The sequence below is a fragment of the Pituophis catenifer genome, unplaced genomic scaffold (genome assembly GCF_029215685.1).
Source record: "Pituophis catenifer annectens isolate HBS135680 unplaced genomic scaffold, rPitCat1.0.hap2 SCAF_6, whole genome shotgun sequence".
Taxonomy (NCBI): Eukaryota; Metazoa; Chordata; class Lepidosauria; order Squamata; family Colubridae; genus Pituophis; species Pituophis catenifer.
Genome location: NW_027256886.1, coordinates 65613499 through 65633397, shown reverse-complemented (window position 1 = coordinate 65633397; position 19899 = coordinate 65613499). Strand labels below are relative to the sequence as shown.

The following is a 19899-nucleotide window of genomic DNA, read 5'->3' as shown; positions in this document are numbered from 1 at the left end:
AAGAATGTTTGGGGCAGAACCTGAAAGAATATAGCTTTTTAACCATCTTTGCCACAATTGAACCTCAGTTATCCTCTGCTGAAAATAATTTAGAACTAGATACGGTAGGCATTTGTAATTATCTTGTTTGATATATAAGATAATTTTAAAATATTTTTTCCAATTATAAAGTACAATACATGGATAGTCCTCAATTTATGACCAAAGTTAAAACCAAAGTTATGGTCATAAGGCATTGTGGTTGTAAGTTGAAGCAATATGTGACTGGGCCTGATTTATTTTACATTTTTATGGCAGTCATTTAGCAAAAACTGGTTGTTAAACAAATCTATTTTACCCAATGAGCATTTTTTTTGCTGGAAACTGGAAGTTAATGCCAGAAAGCTCACAAAAAATATTGAGCTGCTTCAAATGGCTGTAAAGTTAGCCAAGCACCCAAAATTTAATCATGTGACTGTGAGGGTACGTATGGCCATTGTAACTTTGAAATGAGGTTGTAGGGAGGGTTCATCATAACTTCAAATGGTTGTTAAGTGGTTGTAAATTGAGACTTAATTCTGAATATGTCTTTAGTTTGCAGATCATGAAGCAGAAACACTATTGCAAAGAGCATATATTTTTAAGCAAACATGGAAAGCAGTGTTTCCAAGGAGAAGAATAATGACCTCAGTTTTTAACAATCAGGGAAGGAATATTTTAGTAACGAAGTACATTAGCCCTTTGAATCCACCACAACTATTGCTAGATATGTATCCAAAAGATCCCAATTCAACTTCTGTGAGTATGATTTATTATTAAATAAAAACTTTCTGATTTCATTAAATATGACTTTGAGGCATTTCAAATTATTATTTCTCTCTAGATTTTTCTGGTGTGCCAATTAGAACTTTTTTTATATATTTCTTAACAAATGTAAAAAGTATAATACAATGAATAAATAAATAATTGATGGATATTGTAATTCCAAATAAAACAAATCAGTTGGATTTGCTGATTTGATTTCCTGCTGACTAGATTTCATCTTATTTATTTTCTAGGACCTTATATCACGATTTGTATCTTTAATTCCTTGTATAGCAGATGCAGTGGATGAAAATAATGATGTTGATGTGTGGATGACATCAGAGGTACTGCCAAATTTTGTAGTAATACTGCTCTGCTGATTTTTAAAAATTGGTTTTATTTTTATGTAATTTGCATTGATAGCCTCTGAAGTAGTTATATGGAAGTGAGATATAAATGCGTGGTTCTTATACTTTTTCCCCTTAGGACCTCTTCCCACTTTTAAAAATTGTGGAGGACCCCAAAAGAGTTTTTCTTTATATAGATTATATTTATAAATATTTATCATATTAAAAATTAAAACTGATGCATTTGCTGCCACTACCTCATCTCATAATTGTTTGATGAGATTTTAATAATGTGTTATTTTTTATATAGACTGGCAAATAATTTTGATTTTGTTGATTGTTAATTTTGTTAATTGTAGCATTGTTTGTTCTATTCTGAATTTAACTCTAAATTTGAGTAATCTGCTGAATTATTTAAAAAAACAGTTTGAGCCTAGAGTGGACCTAGGAAAAGAAAAAAATTATTTAGTGATGTGGTACTTGTGATCTAGTGAAAGCCTTAAATGTCATGCTGCTTTATCAGTTTACAAAAAATAGTTGAATTATAAAATACTGGGAATGTGTTTTCCTGCAGAGGGGAGGATATTCTTATAAATTGTTCTCACTTACTCTGATACACAATAATATAAAAAGTAGTAGAAACTGACTCCCTAATAGAGAGCATTCTGTTTCCAGATTTGTTTCTGTCTTACTCTGAGATAGGATATATTACCCATAGCTCACTAGCTTTTCCTCTTATGTTTCATACAGTTACCACCTACCTCTATCTTGTTAGTCTGCTTTTTATCCTTAAACCCATTTTTCTTGTTTGATAAAGAACAAGTTCTTTAAAGCTTTGTGTGCACTATATCTAGTGCTGAGGAGCAAGAAAGCCCAGAAGGTTCTCAGATGAGGAAGAATCCATCCAAACCCAGAAGAGCGGAAAAAAATAATTGGCTATGGAATCAAGTTCTCCCAGCGTCAGGGTATTTTTCCCATCTGACATTAAAATATTATTTCTTTCTTTTCTCTGCTTAATAGCAGAGAGCCGACATCCCTCCCCAGAGAGGGTAGAAGTTTCTGGAAATTTAGCAAAGATAACCATCTGGACTTCACACCTCATTATAGGAAGCATATTAAAGTTCCTCTATGCCAAACCTTATTTGATTAGAAAAATTATAATTAAAAACAAGGCTTCAAATTACTTCCTCACAGATCACAAAATACTATATTTCTAGTAATTGCTTTGTCATTCTCTGCATAGCTTTCTTCCCAGCACAAAATTCCTATCAAGTATTTATTTTAGAAAGGAGATGGAATTTTAATCAATTGCTTGAAGTAATTCTTCCATCCATCTATTCCTGTTTTTTCTTGTTTTTCAGTAAATACATCCAAATATTTCAATATGTCCAACGTGGTTTTAACATTATCTTTCAACTGTCTTCTAGGTAAAAACTCACATTGATCCTCATAAATAAAATCTTGCAAAATTATTTTCAATCCTCAACTTAAATCATCCTAAAAAAACATAGTCATTATTCAATAAAGATCGATTTGTAATTTCTTACTGAAGTCAAATCTTGTCCCTTTTTAGGTATAACTGTTATATTAGCTCTTTCCAAGTCTCTGGCATCTTTCTTCTCTTCCCTTCCTGTAGAGTGGTTCTCCTCCTATCTCTCCGACCGGTCGCAGTCTGTGTTGGCTGGAGGGCAGAGGTCGACCTCAAGGCACTTGGTTTGTGGGGTGCCACAAGGGTCGGTCCTCTCGCCTCTCCTGCTCAACATTTATGTGAAGCCGCTGGGCGAGATCATCCGTGGTTTTGGGGTGCAGTGCCATCTGTACGCTGATGACACCCAGCTGTACATCTCCACCCCAGACCACCCCAACGATGCCCTTGAAGTGATGTCCTGGTGACTGGAGGCCATACGGGTCTGGATGGGGAGGAACAGGCTCCGACTCAATCCCTCCAAGACTGAGTGGCTGTGGCTGCCGGCATCCCGATATAGTCAGCTGGTGCCATCGCTGACTATTGGGGGTGAGACATTGGCCCCCACGGAGAGGGCGCGTAACTTGGGTGTCCTCCTGGACGCATGGCTGTCTTTAGAAGAGCATATGACGGCCGTGGCAAGGGGGGCTTTCTATCAGGTTCGCCTGATACGCCAGTTGTGCCCCTTTCTGGATCGGGACTCCCTATGCACGGTCACTCATGCCCTCGTCACTTCCCGCCTCAACTACTGCAACGCTCTCTACATGGGGCTCCCCTTGAGGAGCACTCGGAGGCTCCAACTGGTGCAGAATGCGACTGCGCGGGTACTTATGGGGGCGATATGGCGCTCCCACGTGACACCTCTCCTGCGCGAGCTGCATTGGCTTCCGGTGGTCTTCCGAGTGCGCTTCAAGGTGTTGGTTCTCATCTTCAAAGCGCTCCATGGCTTAGGACCCGGTTACTTATGAGACCACCTTCTGCCTCCGATAACCTCCCACCGGCCAACACGCTCCCACAGAGAGGGCCTCCTCAGGGTGCCGTCTGTCAGGCAATGTTGGCTGGTGACCCCCCGGGGAAGAGCCTTCTCTGTGGGGGCACCCGCCCTCTGGAACGAGCTACCCCCAGGGATACGACTAATCCCGGTCCTCCAGACCTTCCGCCGGGCCCTGAAGACTTTTTTATTTCAGCAAGCCGGGCTGGGTTAAAATTTTTTTTTAATTGGGGAATTTTATGGGTAAGGGGTTTTAAATTGGAGAAGCCAAAGATAATTTAATTTCGTTTTAATGTATTTTAATATTTGTATTGTGTGTTTTTAATTCTGGCTGTTCACCGCCCCGAGTCCTTCGGGAGAGGGGGCGGTATAAAAAATTTAATAAATAAATAAATAAATAAAATAAATAGAATAAAAATTATCATATTTTGTAAACGTCGTAAAAATTCATTCTCAAAGAACTTATAATACAAACTTGATAGACCATCTGATCCAAGCAGCTTTCAAGGTTTACTCTTTTTAATTGCTTTTGAAAAATTCGTTATCATTATAATGGATTCATCATTTGCCTTTGTTCTTCAGGGATCCAGGGTAAATTTTATTTTCAAAGATATTCATATATTTTCTCCATTGGAATATCATGTCCTGAATAACAGTTAGAATAATATTATTATATAATATCTGTAAAAAAACAAATATTTATAGAATATTATTATAAATATTTGTATTTATACAGATATTATATAATAATATTATTCTATAAATATTTGTATGGAAACATTATCTGTTAATATGGTATCTCTCTCTTGTAGTTTCAATATTCTTTTCGCTTTTTCTTCACGATTTATAAACCAGCCGACTCCCTGGTTTATTTTGTGTAAACTACTTTGTGTAGTTTAATTCTATTTCCATTTCTCTTATTGTTAACATCAACAATCCTTAATTATTATTTTCTTTTTCTGTCATACAAAATATTTTGCACTCTTGCCTCTTCTTAAATTCAGAATTATATTTATCAAATAAGCTCTAATAAAGATTTTACTTGCATCCCAAGTGAATTCTCAAATCCGTACCTTTATTTAATTTTTTTAAAATTAATTTGTTTTTGCAGTCCTCAGCAATCTTTCTGCAAAAACATTTAATTTTTGTATATTCATTTATATTTCACATTTCTGTACTGTCCATCTCCTTCTATATGAAAGAAAAAGAATTTTCTTTTATAAATCAGAGTTATGATCTGAAAAACTCTTTGATAAGATCTATTAAGGTTTATGAAATTTTAACAGTCAAATCACCTGAGGGGTAAATCATATCTGTTCTTGAAAAACATTTGTGTCTTTCTAAAAAATAACTGTACTTTGTAAAACTATGTTTCTTTCTTCTCCATACATCAACCAACCACAATTGTCCATCAAATTCTTAAAAATATGGTAATTTATCCTCAATAATTTAATATTTTTTTAGAAGTCTTATCCTGTTGGAGGAAAACCACTCCATTAATCTATGAATGAAGATAAGTTATATATCTTTATTTGGGGCATAAATCCCAGTATTATTATTTTAATGTTATATAAGTTCTACTTCAACAAACCTGCCATGTTAATCAGTTAATACAAATTGTTTGTTTAGTTGAGGATTAATGGACAAAGCAACTCCATTTCTCTTTTTAATATCTGCTGAAATAAATTCTTCATCCAAAGTTTTATAGGTCAAATATTTTATATCCTTTTTATTGTTACGATTCTCTTCTGGGCAAATTGCTTTAATTTTTCCAAGTAATATTTTTTTTCTTTTCTGAGGAGCATTTGCTTCATTTATATTCCGTGTAAAACAATTGTAATCCATAATTAGTTAAAAAAGTTAGAAAACTCCAAATCTGTAGTACCTATTTCAGTATCATCTTTTTCCAATTCCCATTGTTTGTTTGTTTTTGTTTTGTTTGTTTTTATTAAATTTATATACCGCCCTACTCCCGAAGGACTCAGGGCGGTGAACAGGCACAAAATAAAATACATAGATACATTGCATCTGTTGTGACTGAAATTCTATGATTTCTATTTCTGTTTCCTCAAATTCTTCTTTATATCTTTCTGAAAACATCCCTTGCCTTTTGAACAGCCAAATCTGATTCTTTGCTGTTTGAAAGTAAAAATTTATCCCATTGAAAGGGAGTTTTTTTCTGTTTTAATTTTTCAACCAAAAGGGAATATTATTTCTTCTTACACAAAATTCAGTTGGGAATCTCTTTCCCATAATTGTTGGGAAACAATTATATCAGTATTACCCATTTTCAATATTGTATCCAAAAATAAGGTTGTCATAAAAGAATTTGGGGATCTTGAAAGAGAGGCAGTTATTAGAATGGTATATGAGGCTTCTGTTGTGGTTATAAGGATTTTCTCAATATCCCAAAGGTGCTTTTTCAAAAGGCAAGTTTTTCCTTGAAGACTTTTCACTTCTCATCCAAGGTTTTCTCAATAGTGCTTTGTTAATCTTGACCCTAGATCTAAGCAAAGAAAAGGCCTTTGATCACCCTTAGTTTTGACAATGGATAATAAATGAGCCAAGATTCAGCTTTTGTGGCTGATGCTAGTTCAAATATATCCAGTTTATTCTGAATATGACTTTTAGTTCAAAATCTTCATTTCTTTCTTTGTTAGAATTTTTAAAGACATCCTTTGTAAATGGCCAGGATATAGAACTTTCAAAAATAAAGCATTTGCAGTTTTGCAAAGGAGACAATTTAAGCAGCAGTAAAATGGAAGTTTTCAATAAAGACACAGTGCCTTACTCACTAAAAATATTGTGTAATATGAAAAACAATAGGCATAATGCCAGCCACCTACCAATATAGATTTATAAATAATTGATGCATCAGTGAGGGTGCTCAGTAATAGATCAGGAAGTGCTTTGCAACCAAAAGGATAGTTATACTCTAGATTTGTTCTCTCCAAAGTGTTTCCAACGTTTCTTCAAGATATCTCTGGAAAGTCGCACAAACATTGTATACTTGTTGCAGGCCACCAACGAGTTCTTTTGTATCAAGTATATGTAGGATCCTGTTCAATATTTTTCATTATTCCTAAGAATAGAGATTGGAGATCAGTACTGCATTTGGGGAAAAAAATGGAATCAATTTATCAGCTAAAGATAGTTTAGGATTAAGGACTCCATATCTTCCTGGCAGCCTACAGACCAAAGATTTCTTTACTTTTGACAGTCCTCCAGATGAATTCACACATGCCAATCTAACTACTTCATTATCATGTTTTTTTTTTTTTTTGCATATTAGATGCAATTCAAAGCTTTCTCCCTTGAGTTCTTTCCTCCGTGCTTAAATTATTCACCAGCGTTTTAGTAATGTTCATAAATAATGAATTTGGGTAAATATTGGAAAGAGTAATCTCCATCTAATACCAGATTGGGGGAAGTACTCAATATGCAATTTGTTGAACAACAAGATAAAGTCAGATCCAATTCTAGAAAAAGCCTAGAATTTAAACATGAAGTGTTCACATATATTGATATTTTATATCAGTATTTCGCAGTAGTCCTGTCTTCTGTGCATATATTATTTATTGTTTGTCTGCAAGCAAGCAAGCAACAGAGGCAAGCTGCTCAGTCACTCACTTCATGAATTGAACTGCATAAACAGCGTAAATTTAACAAATGATTTTGTAAATTCTGTTTTAGTAACTTCCAGGTAAATGCCTGAATTTTGATCACGTGACCGCAAGAACATTGTTTGTTATAGTCATGGTCATAAGTGTGAAGACCAGTTGTAAATAATTATTTTCACACTTTAACACCAAGGTCGATACCTGTATGATATCATTGCTTGACCTTATTTTATAGCAACTTCTTTACCAGATTGCTAAGAAGGTGCTAGAATAATTAATGGAGGGAGATTCATTCATTACCGATACTTGATTAAACAACTTCAGCTCCTCCTGATGTGATCTCAACAAATGCTTATTATATACCTATTTTAAACTCCTTTCAGCTTCTGAATCTCGAAATATAGAAGAAACAATTAACTTACGGAACTGAGGCGGTATAATTTTTTAAAACTTTTTCAATAATGTATGGCTACCTGAAATATCTTGCTGCTTCTAAACTTTTTCATAATAATAACACTCTGCTATTCATAGTGACATTATATTGTTATTATGTATTAAGATGAACTTACCTTTTTAAAGAAAAGTAACATCTGTTTTTTTTTCTAGCATTGCATCGAATTGGGTGTTGGCAATAAAGAAGAACATGCAGTGCTTCTGTGTAATTATCTTCTGTACCTTGGGAAAAAAGCCTGGGTGTTGTTAGGAACATCTGTGTTAGAAGTAAGAGCAAAATAATTTTTGAATTAGCAAAATAATTAAAACTATGCTTCCCGGATATTCTAAACTACACAATGAGTGAAATTGTAAAGCAGATTGAGATTCTTATATGAAGAAAAGCATTAGCACATATGTTAAATCAAGCAACTTAAGCCATGGATGGTTTTAAAGATGCTTTCATGAGTTTCTTTTCAAACAAAACGATCTGATCTGAAAACTGAATTGGTCTTGATGTCACAGTATTTATTAGTATTCACTAGCGTATGTGACTATGCAGTGCTTCTTGCTCAGGGGTAGTGCACAAAGCCAAAATGGAAATTAATTAATTAATTAACTTCCACAATGGAAGAATGATTAGAGAAACTGATGGAACTAGTGGAGTTCGCCAAATTAACCGCTTTAATCAAAGAGAAGAATACATCCAACTTTGTTTCTATCTGGAAATCGCTTAAGGATTTTATGCTTGAGATGCAGGAAAATGAAACTTTGACTTTGGGATTTACTTTTTACTTTATTTGTGTCAGAAGTATCTTCAAATTATAGATATAGTGCTGCACGATGGGGTGAGCCTCCGTCACTTGCCCCAGCTCCTGCCCACCTAACAGTTCAAAAGAAGGCAAATGCAACAGTGGTGGGTTTCAAATTTTTTTACTACCGGTTCTGTGGGTGTGGCTGTATGGCCATGGCATGGCTTGGTGGGCGTGGCTTGGTAGGCATGGCAGGGAAAGGATACTGTAAAATCCATTCCCTCCCCACTCCAGGGAAAGGTTACTGCAAAATCCCCATTTCATCCCAATCAGCTGGGACTCGGGAGGAAGAGAATAGATGGGGGCAGAGCCAGTCAGAATTTTTACTACTGGTTCTCCAAAATACTCAAAATTTCTGCTACCGGTTCTCCAGAACTGGTCAGAACCTGCTGAAACCCACCTCTGAAATGCAAGTAGATTAATAGGTAACACTTTGGTGGGAAAGTAACAGCGTTCTGTATGCCTCGGCATATAGTCGTGTTGGCCATATATACACGGAAATATAGTCAGACAATGCTGTCTCCCTTGGCTAAGAAATGGAGATGAGCACTGTCTCCTAGAGTCAAACATGGCTGGACAGGGGAAACCTCTACCTTTCTTTAACATTCAACACTGAGCAAGTAAAATGGGTATAAAATAACTCAAAGAAATATAGCACCTGTAAAAAGTATGTATAATGAATAGAATTAAAACTAAATGACATTCATCCAGTATTGGGCCATGTCAACATCATTTTCTGTCACTAGCACGATTGGGATTTACTGATTAGACAAATTTTCTTCCTTATAGAAATGGCTAGTAGTATATACTGAGTATGCAAAGTAAAAAATTGAGATGAATGTTACTATGTTCATTCTACTGTGCTGAAAAGTTAATGCTTTTTTCTTTTTGCCTATTTATCCTACACCTCTTTATTTCTCTTTTTCGTCCTTCCCATTTTCCCATTATTTTCATTTGTATTTTATACTCTAATGTTTAATAATATTACACTATAATAAAAAGAAATAGTGCACAGAAGTGTTGTACTGGAAACAGTTGCATAGAAAAAAAGAATACATTTGGGAAGTTGAATAACAATTATATATTTGCTGCAGTTTTAAAAAATAATTTGCCCAAAATAGTTGATGGAACAATTACTTGCATGCATATTGTACCAACACGATTTCAGTTTACACTGATTTACACATTCAGTTGATTCTTTTTATTTAATTTCAGATTTAAGAAAAGTCCATCATAGATATTAAGGCTTATTTCAGATCACGTTATTTCATATGCCTCCTGTTTCAATAGCAAAGAGAAATAATTTCATACAATAATCTTGAACTAGAATGGCCAAAGATGGGAAACCAGAAATGAAACTGCACCATAATAGTTTGTTGTGTGTTGGAATTAATATTTGGAGAGCTATAAGTGTTTCTCTTTCTACCTTACATATGTCAGTGTTCTCATTCTAAAACTTAAATCAAATATTTATATTAATGTATGTAAGGATTTTTTGTCAGAATAATGCTACATGAATAATTTATTAATTAGAAAATATAATTAAGTATAAAATTATTTATTTTGGATTTGGAATGAATAAACATTTTGCTAATAGGGGAAAGTAGCTTATGCTGCAACACAAGAAAATGGAGAATATTTTCTGTGGAATCCTCTGAGCGGTCACTGCTATAAGCAGTTTGATGCATTTTGCCCCCTACAGAGTGTTGATTGCTTAATCAGTTGGGAAAATGTAAGTATAATAAAATGGGTTGATAATGTATATATAATCCTAATGTATCCAAGTAGTTGGACATTCCATGATTATAGTATTATAATTAATGTGATGGGGGGGGATAGATGAGTTATATTGAACATTTCTGATACCTTTGTAATTTTAAAAAATCTAATGTAAGCAGACTGCTATCCCATTGTTTCTAATTAAAAATTTCTTGGATAGCTCTCTCCATTCAACCTCCAAACATGTTCAGCTGTTTCTATGCTCTCTTGCTTTAGCTGGAAGAGTTTCATTTCTCTAAGCTTTTGTCAAGTGTGAAGATTTGTAGCTCAAGTACTTGTTTGTTGTCACCAAAAATAATTAAATTTAGAAAATGGCAGATATAAGATAAAAGCTTTCTGTATTTTGCAATCTTAAAAACTTTGTTATTGCTCTATGATGGAATGTGTATATAAAGTACAACATGGAATGTACAGTACATAATGAAAATCTGAGAATCAGAAAACCATTTTTGCATCACACCATTGGCTAAGGAGATCTAGCCTTCTATTGTTAGAAGTCAGTCTTGGTTACATTGAACAAATATTATAAAGTAAATTCTTCCAAAACATGACAAACTTGTACATTTTCTTTTAGAAGGTCCCAGTTGGAAGAATTTTCCCCCAGCATTATTCTCTAATGCCAAACCTCTTGAATTGATATTACTACAAACAAAAATTTCTGAAACAAATTTTAAATGAGAAAATAGGGAGAAAAGGATTAATCACTTTCTTGTATGTCGTATAAAATTAGGGTTTTATAGTTACTTTTATTCAGAAGAAAGATTGAACAAGAAGCACACATTTTAATTATCTATTTTATACGACATGTGTTTTAATGTCTCAACATAAGAAACTCACAGAGGACTCAAAAATAAACAATACTTGTGTACATGGGAAGAATTAGCAATACTCTTGAGCAAATAAAAACTATTTTCTAATATAGCTAAAATTTGAAAGTTACTATTCTTTTTTTAAAATATGTAAGTTACTCTTTCTGAATATGATGCCGTTAAACTGAAATAATTTTTTCCTATTTTATTTCTATATATATTGCTGATATTAGTAAAATGTATAGATTTAAATTATAAATTACAACTGCATTTATGTGCAAGGAAAACTATTGAATGAGATAACACCAAGAGGTTTGTACCTTGTGAAGGAATAAATTCACTCTATAAGTGAAACAGAGTATAATGAATATAAATTAATATAGGAAGAATAAGAAATCTATGTTTTTAGACCTCTTATAAAGATATGAACTCAAATTACAACTTTCTTGATAATTTCTTACAAATTAAAAATGTGGCAAATCAAAAATGTTCTATTATTTTAAAATCATGATTTAACATATTAAGCTTATGTTTTTAGACAGAGTTAGTTTTATAAAAATATAAAAATAAATATATTTTGTAAGTCATTTTTAAAATAACATTTTATAGGTCTGGTTTAACATCCAACAAAACAATTCACCAATGTGCACCAGTTTTGACATTTCAAAGGAAAGTTTTTGGAAACAATTACTTCCATACAATTTCCAGAATTCAAAAACACAAACTGTGCAAGTAAGAAACATTTCAGTATCTACAAATTATAATTCACAATTGAATTTTTACATTTGAGGTATGTGTGGGGGAATACTTTCCTTAAAAAAAAGAATGTCTGTGGAAAGAGATAGATGTAAGGAATGTAGACTAAGAAATTAGTATTATGATATTGCTAGCCACTCCAATTCAGGGTAAGAGAGATAAATTTGTTTACCATTTAATGAAATATTCCATCTTTATCTATCCTAATGGTAATGTTCTCTCTATAACTTTGTGCATCATACTGCTGCTTCTAGAAATGCAAATGACAGGTATGGCCAGCTACAGTATGTCATTTTTTAGCACCTTTAGAAACACATTTAGCACAGATTTTGGACAATATGCATTTTTGACAAGAAGAACTTAGCTATAGTAAAACAAGTGCTGGCCACCTAAAGTCTGGGACAAGAACAGATTTTCTGATTTGGGAAAGCACATAGTATATCTAATCACATCCAAGGTTTTCTTATCAGTTTTACTGCCTTTGTTGCTTATTTATCTATATTTTAGCCAAATGTGGAACAGTTCTGCTGTTTATCTTCTTGAATACAGTAAAACCAGAATACAGTAAAACAAGAGCATGAAGTTTGGAGAAAGCCTGTGAGATGCCTATACCTACACAGTGCTCTAATATTAAAATAGGGTTTATTTATTTGTTAGTGAAAGGTGTAAGATTACAGGCTGAAAATGGGAAAATGTCAAGTTACCTAGGAACAAAATACAAAATCAATACAGTGTGAAATAAACTCTTATTATTTCTTACCAGTTCCATTGGAGAAAAAGTATACGACTGAGATAAGTTAAGGGGCATTTCCATTAGATGCTATTTATGTGAGCTGCAAACAAGCTTGGGAAACCATCTTGCTCTCCAACTCATGCTAATTCTCAGCATGAGAACGGGAGACCTGTTTCTACCCTCCTTCTTTCATTCTGCTTGAGGAGAGGCCTTGCTCCTAGCAGCAGCAACTCCTCAAACTGCAACTGCAAGAGTATTATGTTACATTATTAACTCAAATAACCTCAGGCTGATAGGAGGGTTTAATAGCAGCAGCCTAGAAAATCTATTTTTCTTTTTTTTTTTTTTTTTTTATTTTTTTTATAAATTTTTATTATAATCCAACATACACAGACAAACACAGACATTTAAACAAACTATACATAAACTAACTATACAATAAAATCAAGTCCTGGGACTTGAGCTTTGAAGTAGAGTTACCTCGGTAATTATATATCAATATATCTGTACATATTATACTTCATCATATATCAGTATTTATATAATGATATTTCATTTTATTTCTGTATTTGGATATAGTTGGATGGTATTTCCTTAATTCGTGTCCTTTTTTCCTAACCAGTTATACCATTTTTGCCAAATTAGGTAATAGTCTGAGTCTTCTTTTCCCTGAATTTCTTTGGTCAGTTTATCCATTTCCGCACATTCCATTGTTTTTTGTATTACTTTTTCCTCTGTTGGCGTATTTTCCAATTTCCACATCTGTGCAAAGGCGATTCTGGCAGCGGTTAGGATGTGTATGATTAGGTATTGTATCTCTTTTTTATAATCTTTTGTGAGTATTCCTAATAAGTATGTTTCCGGTCTGAGGGGTACTTTTTGGGTGGTGATTTCTTCCAACTGACTTTGAATTGTTTTCCAAAATTTTTTAACTTTTGGACATGACCACCACATGTGGTAGTAAGTCCCCTTCTGTGTTTTGCATTTCCAGCAGTTCTGATTAGTGTTGGGGAACATCTTTGCCAGCCGTGCAGGGGGGAGATGCCATCTGTAAAACATCTTATATGTATTTTCCTTATAGGGCACGGACATTGTCAGTTTAGTATTGACTTTCCACATTTTTTCCCATTTTTCTAGATTAATATTATATCCAAAATTTTTAGCCCAAATAATCATATTTTCCTTCACCACCTCTTCTTCCAGTTTGTATTTAAGCAAATAATTGTATATTTTAGTTATTAGTTTATCATCTGATTGCATTATGATTTTGTCTAATTCATTTCTTTCTTTTTGGATTCCAAATTTTTTCATATCGCTTTTATATCTTGATTTTATCTGTAAATACGTCCACCAATCAATGTCCGTGCCCTGTTGTCTCAATTCCTCTGTTGTTTTTATATCTCCCTCTGTGTTCAGCAATTCGTCGTAGGTCTTCATTTTATTCATATCCATTGTGTTCGGGTAGATTTGTGCTTCCATGGTTGATATCCATCTTGGAATTTTATCATAATGTTTCCTTCTTATTTCAATCCAGATTTTTGCCAGTGCTCCTCTAATGTAGTGTCTCCTAAAGTGCTCATGCTGTCTGGGCTTTTCCTCCCATAGGAATGCGTGCCAACCTTTGAACAGATCGAATCCTTCTAGAGCTAATATTCGTTTGTCTTTGAGTGTCATCCAATCCTTGATCCAAGTTAGGGCTGTTGCAATGTAATAGGTTTGCCAATCTGGCAATCCCAGGCCGCCTCTTTCTTTGGTATCTTGCAGGTGTTTCAATTTAATCCTGGCTCTCTTCCCCTGCCATATATATTTGGATATCATTTTATCGAGATCTTTAAAATATGTTTTCCCCGGATTTATCGGTATTGTTCTGAATAAATATAACATTTTTGGTAAAATAGTCATTTTAATTGAAGCAATTTTGCCTAATAATGATAATTTTAATTTACTCCATGTCTCTAAGTCCTTCTGTATCTGTTTAAGCAATTTAATGTAGTTATCTTCTTTTAATGATGATACTTTATTGGTGAGCCAAATTCCTAAATATTTTATTTTGGTTGTTGTTTGTATTCCTAACGCCTCTTCCAGCTCTTCCTCCTGGGGTTTTGTCAAATTTTTAGTTAGTAATTTAGTTTTTTGTCTATTAATTTTCAAACCTGCCACTTCGCCATATTGTTCTATCTTCCTTAATAAATTCAATCCTGAATGTATCGGTTGCTCTAATATAAATACTACGTCATCCGCGAATGCTTGTAGTTTATATTCCTGGTTTTTGGTTCTTAATCCTTTTATTTCATTGTCATTCCTAATTTCGTTCAATAGGGGCTCTAGTGCTAATATGTATAGTATAGGAGAGAGGGGGCATCCTTGTCTCACTCCTTTGGATATTTTAAATTGGTCTGTTGTCTCTCCATTTATCCATATTCTTGCAATTTGATCTGAATATATTGTTTTGATCATATTAAGAAATTTCTCGCCAGTTCCCATTTTTTCTAGTTGCAATATTAAGAACCCCCAGTTAAGATTGTCGAAGGCTTTCTGTGCGTCGAGGAAGAGTAAGGCCATCTTTTCATCTGATTTTTGCTCATAATATTCCAGTATATTAATTATTGTTCTTGTGTTCTTGTTAATTTGCCTATTTGGAATAAAACCATTTTGGTCTGGATGGATATAGTTCACAATAATTCTCTTCATTCTCTGAGCCATGATCGATGTAAATAATTTATAGTCTGCGTTTAGAAGTGATATGGGTCTGTAATTTTTAGTTTGAGTTAGGTCTGAGTCTTCTTTAGGTATCAGTGTAATGATTGTCTCTATCCATGATTTAGGAATTTTAGCTTCTAAAATCGCTTCGTTCAGGACTTGTAATAGAATGTCATCCATTGGCTGATTCTCGATTTTGTAGAATTCTGCCGGGATACCATCTGGGCCTGGTGTTTTATTGTTGTTCTGCTTCTTCTTCGCTTCGATTAATTCTAACATCGATATTGGTCTGTTCAAGAGTTCTCTTTGAGTTTCTTTTATTTCTTGGATATTGGCTTTGTTTATATATTCTTTTACTTTCTCCAATTGGATTTCTTCCTGCGTATATAGTTCCTGATAGAAATTCCTTACAATTCGCTTTTTTGCCTCATTCATATGCTGTAGTTGCCCTTGTTCGTCTTGTAGTTGGTGTATTAGTCTTTTCTCCTTTTCTTTCTTTAATTTATATGCCAACCAACGTCCTGTTTTATTAGCGAATTCAAATTGGTTTTGCTTTGCCATTCTGATCTTCCTAGCTATTTCTGTTGTTGTTATTAAATTTATTTCATGTTTGATATGGTTTATTTTTTCCTTAATCTCTTTCCCATCTGGTCTATTCTGTAATTCTGCTTCTTGTTTCCCGAGCTCAGTCATTAGGTTATTCCTTCTTTGCTGTTTCTCTCTGTTTTTCTTCACCTTGAATGAAATTGTTAATCCTCTTATATATGCTTTTGTGGCATCCCATAGAATTTGTAATGATGTATGTTCCTTTTTGTTTATTTGGAAAAATATCTCCATCTCTTTCTTTATCATCTCTATGTATTCTTTGTCTTGGATAATTTCTCTATCCATCATCCATCTTCCTCTCTTTAGCCGGCCTTTCCAGACTATTGTTATAGGACTGTGGTCCGCCCATATGTTCGGTGTGATTTCAATTTCTTTTATGCTTTCTCTTAGTTCTGCCGTCATCCAGGCCATGTCTAGTCTGGACCAAGACTGATGGGGATTTGAATAATATGTATACTGTTTTTTGGTTTTATTCAATTCTCTCCAGGCATCTTTCAATTGTAACTCTTGAGTCATGTCCCTAAAAGTGTCCGGTAGTGTCTTTTTCTTAGATTTGTTATTTTTGTTACTTTGGTAGTCATAGTCCATATCTACAATTGCGTTATAGTCCCCTATTATACATATGTGTTCGTAGTCTAATTCTTTAATTTTGTCGTGTAGCCTTTTGAAGTATTCTTTTTGGTTCCCGTTTGGAGCGTATATTGATACTAGTAGCATATTTCGGGCCTCCGTCTTGATGTTGACCATTAATATCCTACCATCTCCGTCTGTGTAAATTTGTTTTGCCTGAATATGGTTTTTAATGTATATTGCAATGCCTCTTTTTTTTTGGTCTGATAGTGAGGTAAATAATGATCCAAGTTTTCTGTTTTCTAATAATTGTTTGTGTTGTTTTTTAATATGTACTTCTTGTAAATTGATAATGTCTGTATCTAATTTTTGAAGTTTTTTAAAGGTATGTGTTCTTTTGGTTGGTAAATTAAGGCCATTTATGTTAATTGAAATTAATTTCAACTCTTGTCCCATTTCCTTTAGTTTCCCTTTGTTAGTTTGAGTTTACTTGTGTTTCTTGTTACCATTTGTGTTTTCCCCCTAGCCCCTTCTCTTTCAATCTTCTCCCTTTCCCTAGACTCCTTTTCTTCCTTTCCTTTTTTTGTTTCCCCCGTGGGGTGGTCCTGATTTGTATTATCTGAGTCACACCTAGTTTCCTGTTCTTCTTCTATTATGAAATGTGTGTCCAAAAATTCTTGTGCCTTCTCTATCGTATCAATTTTATATTTTTTGTCATCCCAGGATATTAGAATTCCCTCTGGCACTAGCCAGCGGAACATTATTTTATGTTGGTTCAGTAGGGTTGTCAAAAAATTGTAGTTTTTCCTATATTCTCTTATTCTTCTTGGAACTTGTTTTAAAGTTATTATTTCTTTCCCTTTGTAGCATGGTTTCTCCTCTCTCATTAGTGTATAAATCTCTTCTTTTACAGTTTTACGTGCAAATCTGACATGTATTTCTCCAGGTAGTTTGTGCCTACGGGCATAATTCGTATGCACTCTATAAATTTCGTCGATTTCCCTACTAATATCGTTTTTTTCCTTTCGGGAAGCCTCAACTAATATCTCTGTCATCAGGTCTCTTAGATCTTCTCCCTTTGTTTCTGCAATATTTTGAAACCGTAAAAAGAAAGATGCCTTTTCTAATTCTAAATGGGTAATTGATTCTTCAAGTTCTCTGTTTACCTCCATTTGATTTTGTTCGATGTTATCCATCTTCTTCTCCGATTGGACCATTTTGGCTTCCATATTTTGAATTCGTTCTTCGTTTTTAACTATGTTTTGTTGTATTCTTTCAATCTTATCGTCCATTTTTTTTATATTGTCGTTTATTTGTCCTACTTCTAATTTCAGTTCCTCATGATTCTTTTTTGTTTCTTCATGGTTATTCGCAATTGTTTCTTGGGTCTTATTCATCCCCTCCTGAATCATAGCCAATATAGATTGTATATTCTGTATGTTGTGTGCAGTAGCAGCTTTATCCTTGTCTGTAGTTAACATCGTGTCTATGGTTTTTTGTTGTGCAGGTGAAGATTGTGTGGGTGCTGGTTTTTTCCCTTGTTTAGTTATTGTTATTGAGGATGTTGCCATCGTTTTTTGTATTATTTTTTTCCAAATTTTCATACACTGATTGGGGGTATTTGAAATATCGTTATATAGAAGTCAAATTGATTAATTCAGTGGGGTTAAGGGGAAATACAATGTTTTAGCAATTCATTTTCCTATTCTTATTCCTAAGCAGTATAATATCGTCAATATTTAAATGCCAATTTATATTAATACTGAATCACATTAATGATCATACTTATTCCCAATACTTAAATTCACTTCAAGCCTAAACAATTCATATATACCTTTATGTAATAAGCCTATGTAGTCTAAGATTCCCTATAAATCATATAAAATATTCTATTAGATTCTATATATATTTAAGTTATATCACAGTTGCCAATATGTAGTACTTATATTAATCATCACAGTTATTATTCCTTATTATTCCTTAATATTATCTATAACAGTCTCTTTACAATGTCTATGTTAATATCTAAATTTCCAATCAATACCCAATATAATTCTCTTAACCAATGTATTACTATAAAATCTATTATCTTATTTCAGTGGGGTGGGGAACCATAGAATAATAAAGAAGGGAAAGAAAAAAAAAAAAAGATTAATCTTAAATCAATTGATATATATTATATTAACTTCAAAGTTGGTGTTAGTATTCTTTAGACAAAGTTAATTAAACTATAGTTGGATTTTATGATATAAATAAAATAACTATCTTTGATAATTAATGATAAAAGTTCTCCATTAAATCACTTTCAGACCAATTAGAATTACTTCCTTTCCTTCTTCCCTTGTTCTTCAGTTCGCCTTCAGTTCGCCCAGCTTTCACAGTTCTGTTACAATAACTTCCGTTGAAACAGTAAGGTAATTGTTCCGATTTGTAGCAAGTTATAACTCCTCTGCCAACAGCATCAATGTGTCCAATGTCTTATTACAAGTCCTTTATCTGTGGTTTGGATTTATTATTACTGCTGGATACCAAGTAAAAAAAAAAAAAAGAAGAAAAGAAAACCTCCTTCACCAAGTCCTCGATCCTCAGTCCACCTTCCACTCCGTTCAACTGATTTCCTTTTGCCCGCAACAGTCTTAAAGAGTCTTAATTCTTAAGATTCACTTTCTACTATCACTTTCTCAAATAGTCTTTGTTCTTGTTGAATCAAAACAAGTTATTAATAAAATTATAATCCACCGCTTGCTTGTAGTCCTTTCCTTCCGTCTCTCGTCCTTTCGCCAGTCAAATCTGCGCTGTCACTGTGAGTGTTAGTTCCGCTCCGATCACTGTCTCTCGCCGCTTGCCTGGCGATCTTACCGCCGCTTTTAGGAGTCCTCTTTTCGCCAATGTTTTAAGTCTTTAAATCTTTATAAATATACCTTCACTTTTCAGATGATTTAGTCCAATTACCGATGTTTCTCTCTGCAATCTTCGCTTCCACGCTTATCGGTTGACAGCGCTCCGGCCAGCCAAAATGGCTGGTTTTTTCCCGGTTGGAATTAGGAGGTTTTTCTCTGAACCTTCGGGGTGATTGCTGTCACTCCGAGGTCCTAGAGAGTCCTCCTTTTTCTATCGACCTCTCCGTGGTCGATAGTGCCAAAAACGGCTTCCAATTCAAGAAATTTGGAACTTCGGGGACGGAGCCTCGTTCCCCTCGTTCCTTGCACGCTGACGTCACCGCCGGAAGTCAGAAAATCTATTTTTCATATCCCTCAAATACTGTCTAATCAGTGGAGAAGATACAACTGATTATAACTTCTGAGAGAGAGACTGGAATGAAATGAATGGAATGTTAGGATTTAACATGTTTGTGCCTAAATCACAGCATCAGAATATTTTAATAGTCATTTTTTTTAATATTTTAATGTTTAAATACTTTATATTACTTTGACATTGTAAGCAGCCCAGAGTTACTTGACTGTGAGTTGGGCAACAGTTAAATTTAACAAATATA

At 33.9% G+C, this 19899-nt stretch overlaps 1 protein-coding gene across 1 annotated transcript in view; it reads left to right on the top strand.

The window, feature by feature from the left end:
• The window catches only part of CC2D2B (coiled-coil and C2 domain containing 2B), a 47936-nt gene that overhangs the window by 20801 nt on the left and 7236 nt on the right, over window positions 1-19899 (top strand). Inside the window, exons 15-20 of the mRNA XM_070945500.1 lie at window positions 1-104; window positions 574-777; window positions 1038-1127; window positions 7813-7926; window positions 10048-10182; window positions 11648-11770. The exon at window positions 1-104 is cut by the window's left edge and continues 79 nt beyond it. Of these exons, the coding sequence (XP_070801601.1) occupies window positions 1-104; window positions 574-777; window positions 1038-1127; window positions 7813-7926; window positions 10048-10182; window positions 11648-11770 (770 nt within the window). The remainder of the gene's footprint in view (window positions 105-573; window positions 778-1037; window positions 1128-7812; window positions 7927-10047; window positions 10183-11647; window positions 11771-19899) is intronic.